Source organism: Alosa sapidissima, chromosome 11 (genome assembly GCF_018492685.1).
Source record: "Alosa sapidissima isolate fAloSap1 chromosome 11, fAloSap1.pri, whole genome shotgun sequence".
NCBI classification, from domain to species: domain Eukaryota; kingdom Metazoa; phylum Chordata; class Actinopteri; order Clupeiformes; family Clupeidae; genus Alosa; species Alosa sapidissima.
Genome location: NC_055967.1, coordinates 10,113,671 through 10,121,170, shown reverse-complemented (window position 1 = coordinate 10,121,170; position 7,500 = coordinate 10,113,671). Strand labels below are relative to the sequence as shown.

The 7,500-nt window shown below is 45.9% G+C and overlaps 1 protein-coding gene across 1 annotated transcript in view; it reads left to right on the top strand.

Moving 5' to 3' along the window:
- The window catches only part of sema3ab (sema domain, immunoglobulin domain (Ig), short basic domain, secreted, (semaphorin) 3Ab), a 35,015-nt gene that overhangs the window by 20,112 nt on the left and 7,403 nt on the right, over positions 1–7,500 (top strand). Inside the window, 10 exon segments of the mRNA XM_042110475.1 lie at positions 454–547; positions 1,896–2,015; positions 3,569–3,711; positions 4,903–5,017; positions 5,157–5,226; positions 5,336–5,480; positions 5,651–5,870; positions 6,070–6,161; positions 6,321–6,368; positions 6,370–6,448. Of these exon segments, the coding sequence (XP_041966409.1) occupies positions 454–547; positions 1,896–2,015; positions 3,569–3,711; positions 4,903–5,017; positions 5,157–5,226; positions 5,336–5,480; positions 5,651–5,870; positions 6,070–6,161; positions 6,321–6,368; positions 6,370–6,448 (1,126 nt within the window).

The window sequence follows — 7,500 nt, the reverse complement described above, 5'->3', positions numbered from 1 at the left end:
CAATCACAAAGCATTTCCCTCAGCAAATGGGCTAGAAAATTAAAAGCCGCTGCACCGCGCGCCACGGAGCCCATCTTTTGCCATTCGCCGCCGAGGCAAACCAGCCCCCCTCTGCCATGCTGTGGGATTTGAATAAACATTACGCAGCACATTTGGAAGTGTCGATTCCAACTCATTTGGCTCCCCTCACTCACAAAGAGAATCTGTGGCGGCGATACGCCTCAGCGATCCGGATGAAGCGCTTGATTTTACATGCTTTCATACCACTGTGATTTTACATGTGTTTTTTTTTTGAGGGGTGGGGGGTCTTGTGAATAATTGCAGACATAACAGCGTTTTTTTTTTTTCCTTTTTGAGGGTTCACCCAGGGCTTGAGGTGGCAGTCGTGAATGTGAATGTGTGTTGTGTACGGTTGCTAAGGCTGGACGTCTTTGAATGTGTTACTGTAAATAGGACAACATCTTTCGTCTGGAGTCTTCACACATGGAGAATGGCCGTGGGAAGAGTCCGTATGACCCGAAACTGCTGACTGCTTCGCTGCTGATTGGTACGTTCGCGTTTGTGAGTGTGTGTATGTGTGTGGTGTGTGCATGGGAGAGTGTGTGTCATTTTTGGTTTTGTGCATGTGTGTGAGTGTATGTGTGTGGTGTGTGGTATGTGTGAATGGTAGAGTGTGTCTTTTTTGGTTTTGTGCATACATGTGTGTGTGTGTGTGTGTGTGTGTGTGTGTGTGTGTGTGTGTGTGTGTGTGTGTGTGTGTGAGTGTGTGTGTGTGTGTGTGTGTGTGTGAGTGTGTGTGTGTGAGTGAAAGAGTGAGCGAAAAAGAAACAGTAAAAGAGAGAGAGAGAGAGAGAGTGTTGGCACAATCACGTCTCCATGTCAGTTTGGCTATGCTCGACTTCCTCCTTTTGTGCAGGCCTCTGCACACCATAATTAAACTATAGATCCACAGTCGGAGCACCAGATTGGGTTAGTTAAAGCACTGAATAGAGGTCTCTTAGCATGACGCTTACACACTGACACCCACCATTATCAGCCCCCCACCCCCTCCCCTTACACACACACACACACACACACACACACACACACACATACACACACAAGTATCTCTTTTATGCACACACTAATGTACACACACACACACACACACACACACACACACACACACACACACACACACACACACACTGTGTGGGCGAGCCATGCTCCATTCTCTGATTATCCCTTTTCAGAGAATCAGTCACAATCAATTACTGCAGACCTCTTCATCGGAGAGTGAGAGTGACTCATTTCTCCTGTTTTCCTGCCTTCCTCTCACCCTCTCTCACTCATTCTCTCTCTTCTCTCTTTTCCTCTCCTCCGCCTCTCTCTCCATCCTCTTCTCTCTATGCTTGGCAGCCTCTCTCGTCTGATTAGCAGAAATGTTACACCTCTGATAATGGCTGTGTCGGTTAGGCTGAACCCATCACTGTGTTCCTGTTCCTGAACGTCAGTCCTGCCACACAGCATAGCCTACTCTTAAACCCATTCAGGCTCCAGTTACATTCAGTCACTCACAAACATACACATACACACTCACACACACACACACACACACACACTCACACACAGACACACAGGCACACACACACACACACACACACACACACACACACACACACACACACACACACTCTCTCTCTCTCTCTCTTGTCACTATTGTTTTTTTTTGTGGTGGGGCGAGTTGGGGGGTGTGGACTGGAATAATTTCCTCACTCTGTTACATTTGTTTCTGAATAGCCAGGCCCACAGCCACCATGTTTGACTTGAGAGTGATAAACTCAGTATTCTCACAGTAAGCAGTTATTTTTCACTTTTTGTTTATATGATTGTCCGCCTCACTCCTCTCTGAACAGATGGCGAGCTATATGCAGGCACATCAGCAGACTTCATGGGGCGGGACTTTGCTATTTTCCGAACGCTGGGAGAACACCACCCAATTAGGACTGAACAACATGACTCAAGATGGCTCAACGGTAAGACGAAAAAGAAGATACATCGCCCAAAAATGAAATTAGCAACGTCTAAACAAACGACATACTGTCTGCGTTGAGAGAGAGAGAGAGAAAGAGAGAGAGAGTAAGAGAGAGAGAGAGAGACAGACAGTCCAACAGACAGAAAATAAATAAGATAATGTAATATAAAGGCTAAGAAACACTGAACATACACAGCATGCTCTACTGGCTTACAAAGGAAGCCTTGACTGCTGTTTGGCTCTTAGATCATGTTCTGGTCTTGATTGACACCGAGTTAAGAGGATAAGTGCAATCAGATACCGTCTGCCCCTTAGACCTGTCCGCCCAAACAAAGAGCATCAAGCCCTGCAGCTTAACATCTTCTCTGCATCAAAACCTAACGATTATGAAAAAAAAAAAAGCCCCAACATACACAATAGAGAAATGCAAGGCTCACGAGGGGCACCATACTTTCCCATGAGACCAAAGCAGTGTCTGGCATGCCTCTCTGTGCAATTAATCCAACTAGAAGGACAGGTTGGAGGTTGAGGTGGCCGAAGATAACAGCCGCCATTGTCTGATTAATCCCTGTTGATATGTGCACTCTCGGCTTTACCTTTGTTTGAAAGGAGATACGGCCCCCTCTTTTTTTTTGTTCCAGGGAGATGAGTCTAAATCGGAGGCCATCTTTTTCTCTCTGTTTGCAAAGCGAAATTCAAGGCTTTATGACGGCATTTTCAGACACAAGGTGCACTAAAGGAGGCTTGTGTCATGTCCTCGGGATGCTCTAGGTCAGCAGGGCTCTAATGCAAAAGAGTGTGTGTTTTAGCAAACAGGTCAGCTTAGTTCATTAAAAAAGGACTGTGAGAGAGAAACTAGTTGAAGCTGAAACTGTGTGTGTGTGTGTGTGTGTGTGTGTGTGTGTGTGTGTGTGTGCGTGCACACACACGTGAGAGAGAGAGACAGAGAGAGAGATACAGAGAGAGATAGAGAAACAGACTGAGAGAGGGAGAGAGAGGAATAAATGGGAAAGCCCCTGATCAGCAGTCGGTCAGACTTCAGGGCATATTGTTTCTCTATTGTGAATCTGTCAATGTCTGGCCTATGATGACGTGTCTGAGGGCAGTGGCATGCGTGAGCACTTTGATGTAAGGGCCTGAGACTTACTGTCTCTGACTAGACTGCTCCTAATTAACCACAAACACAGCATGAAGACCCATGAAGAACAGTGCGATGAGTTTACTGAATTAGCGTTACGCTCTCTTTCTTCCTCCTCTCCTCTCTCTCTCTCTCTCTCTCTCTCTCTCTCTCTCTCTCTCTCTCTCTCTCTCTCTCTCTCTCTCTCTCTCTCCCTCTCCCTCCCTCTGAAATATTGTGTCATTAAAATGAAAGTAGGATGAAATGAAAAGAGCAAAACATGATGAGATCATGCTCCTACCATGGTAGATGAAATATGTCATTGTCTGCATGTCAGGTCGTGTCAGCCACTGTGTCTGCGACAGAAGCGTAACTAGCTTTGTTTGTATTGTGTGTGTGTGTGTGTGTGTGTGTGTGTGTGTGTGTTACCTGAGCAGACCCTCGATTTGTCGGTGTCCATCTTATCCCGGAAAGCGACAACCCTGAGGACGACAAGATCTACCTGTTCTTCCGTGAGAACGCCATTGATGGAGAACACGCCGGCAAAGCCACCCACGCCAGGATTGGGCAGCTGTGTAAGGTGAGAGCGTGAGGGACATGGGGCTGTAATGTGCTGTTAGGGTGAGGCAGGGACTTGACCCTCACTGCCCACACAAGGAAGAAAATCAGCCCGACACAACCATGCATTCATAGGTAGTCATGGATATGTGAAGACATACACAGTGCATGCATGTACAGGCAAAGACACACACACACACACATACACACACACACACACACACACACACACACACACACACACACACACACACACACACACACACACACATATACACACACACACACACACACACACACACACACACACACACAATCTCTGTCTATTTCACATGCACAAATCATCTCTCCTTTTCCCTGTCTCTTTCTCTCTGTCACATACACACACACACACACACACACACTTGAGAGCTAAATATCTCTCAGGTATTTGAAACATTGTTTTTTTTATTTTTTTCTTTGATGGCGCTCCCTCCGACACCCCTTCATTTTCGACTGTGTGAAGCGTCAGCAGACCCACAGAGGAGAATAACAAAGACAGCACTGTACGAGCTAATGTGTGAATCTGGCAGCCGTTTGTGGTTTAAGGGCATCTCTGTTGTATGGGCGAGGGGGGAAAGGTGTTCCCAATTATGCCTCTCGCGCCTATTCCGGCATAGCTGGAATTCTCGTCACTCCAGGCGGGGACAGCAATCTATTCCTTATGCTGAAAAGAATCTTGGTTTCGGACATGCGGTTCTCTGTCAGCATTTAATTAGTGGATTTAAACAGGCAACGCTGCTCTGTGTGTTTGTGTGTGTGTTTGTGTGTGTGTGTGTGTGTGTGTGTGTGTGTGTGTGTGTGTGTGTGTGTGTTTGTTTAATAGTCTCTCTCTCTGTTGTGTGCCAGATCTCCTGATGAAAGACAAACAGATACAAAAATAGTTTGAAAAGCCATCAGTCAACAGTGACAGTTCCCCCACATAAACACTGCTAAGGTGTGGCGAAGCCTTCTATGACTGAGGCTATTGTTTTAAGGCACTTCTTCCATTCCCCTGGAAATGTCAAACACACTCATCCCACATTCAAGCAGTTTAATGGCTGTCACCAATCAGACTCCAAAAGCATTCCAAAAATGTTCTGTTGTTTTTTTTTCATTAATTTTGTTGATAGCTGTGGTCATCGTGTTTGTGTGTGTGGGTCTTGACATGCTGTGTGTGTTCCCTTTGTGGTAGAATGACTTTGGAGGCCACAGAAGTTTGGTAAACAAGTGGACGACATTCCTCAAAGCACGACTGGTCTGTTCTGTCCCGGGCTTCAACGGCATCGACACACACTTTGATGAGCTTCGTGAGTCTCTAGCTTACCAAACCAACTGTGTTTCTCGGTGTTAACAGGCTGAATAGTGTTTCACTGAGTTCATTCTCAATTTTTTCATGACGTACTATCATCATTAATTTTAAGGTAACATTTGCTTTCCACATTTCAGAGGATGTTTTCCTCATGAGCTCCAAGGATCCCAAGAACCCAGTCATATATGCTGTGTTCACTACATCCAGGTAGCCACCTTTGTAGCCATGTCAGACTGCATTAATAAAGGACATATTCAAATTCTCCTGTTTTATATTAAAATTTGTTCTAACTTTGTTCTCTCTCTCTCTCTGGTAGTAACATCTTCAAAGGCTCAGCCGTGTGTATGTATAACATGGCCGATGTCCGCAGGGTGTTCTTGGGCCCATACGCTCACAGAGACGGACCCAACTACCAGTGGGTCCCTTTCCTTGGGCGAGTGCCCTATCCTCGTCCTGGAACGGTGAGCGATATGTTTTCCTCTGACGGTTTTGTTTGCCACCTTTCTAAAACCATTTTCTTACTTTTTTGACGCTCCTTGTTGGGATATTACATTCGGTACACTGAGTGTCTGATCTCGAAAGTATTCACAGCACCTTGCAACACACTGACTTTCTTCCTCACTACTGACAGTGCCCAAGTAAAACTTTTGGAGGGTTTGACTCCACCAAAGACCTACCGGATGATGTCATCACATTTGCCCGAAGCCACCCAGCCATGTACAACCCCGTCTATCCAATCAACAACCGGCCAATCATCATCAAGACGGACGTGGACTACCAGTTCACCCAGTTGGTGGTGGACAAAGTAGAGGCAGAGGATGGCCAGTATGACGTCATGTTCATTGGCACAGGTTCGCTTCCTTGTATAACATGCTTATAATACATGTTTAGTCTTACAAATGCATATCTGTGGGTGCCTGCTTGAGTCACTGCCTGAGCTTTAACGTGTCTCCGACTCAATGTGTGAGTGTCAACATGCTAAAGCCATTTTCAGTGAGCTATTTGTTAAAGGTGGCTGTTTTTCTCACTTTGATTTGGTTTTCATTGCAGATATTGGCACAGTTCTTAAAGTGGTGTCGATACCGAGAGGGACCTGGCATGACCTGGAGGAGGTTCTGCTTGAAGAAATGACTGTATTCAGGGTAGGCAGACTACACTCAGTCTCCATACAGCTTTGAAGAAATGTTTATCAAATATAAAAAAAATATAATTTGCCACAGATTTGTCTATGTCTATTCAGCAGTTTTTCTTTATCAGCTTTATCAAATTGTTTCATATTCCCTCTATTTTCTTCCATCTAGCAACCAACTGTTATTACTGCCATGGAGCTCTCAACCAAACAGGTAAATAAGGCAGTTATTCATTTTATTTGTATTAAACTGCAATTTAATCTCTCATCAACTAGCTATCAAGAATGGCCAGCTCCACGGTAAACAGGCTTATTTAATGCTTCTGAATAGAGAGCTGGTGCTCAGAGAGTGTTAGCAGCAGGAGGGGAGAGGGCCTCTGGGGCTGTGAGTGAGGCTGAGGGTGAGACACACACACACACACACACACACACACACACACACACACACACACACACACACACAAAGCTACAGGAGCCACTCAGCGCGCAGCACTGACACACTCCTCCCTTATTTCTCATGTCCCATAGTGCTCAACATGGACCTCGCCTCAGGCTCTCTCACTCTCTCTCTCTTTCTCTCCCTCCCTCTCTCTCTTTTCCTCTCTTTCCCTCTCTCTCTCTCTCACTCTTTCACACACTCTTTTTCTCTTCCCACACACACACACACACACACACACACACAGACACAGACACACACACACACACACACAGTCATACTCGCCCATACTTCTTGCCTAAGGGTGTATTACTAAGTGCAGGGCTTCCTGTCATAGGCACCAAAAAAATGCATTTTTTCCATTAACTTTCGCAGACACATACACACACACACACGCACACACACACATAGACACACACGCGCGCACCACACACACACACACACACACACACACACACACAAACATTAACAAACACATACATGTATCCATGCACACAGACACACACAGAAACAAGCACATGCACACATACCCATGCACACATTCACAGATATCTGAAAATCTCTGCAGCCTCGGCTCTCCCATCTCTCGGCCCGGCTGAATCCTCTTCCTCCTCTTCGTCAGAATAATCTAGATGACACCACGCGTCACCAGATCCATAATTAAGATGCTTCGCCCTCTCGTCTGGCCACAGCTGACTGACTACCTGCCCCCCCCCCCCCCCCCACACACACACACACACTCTCAGCCACCAACCGATACCTCCACCCTTGCATAATGCATCGCAAAGATCATCCTCAGTAGCGTCGTCTGACATTAAATCAAATTTAGCTGGAATACTTTCCAGTGGAAAGCTGCTTCCTCATGCAGTGCAGAAACACTATTTTCCAGTGTATAGTATTTCTGTTAATGGCATTG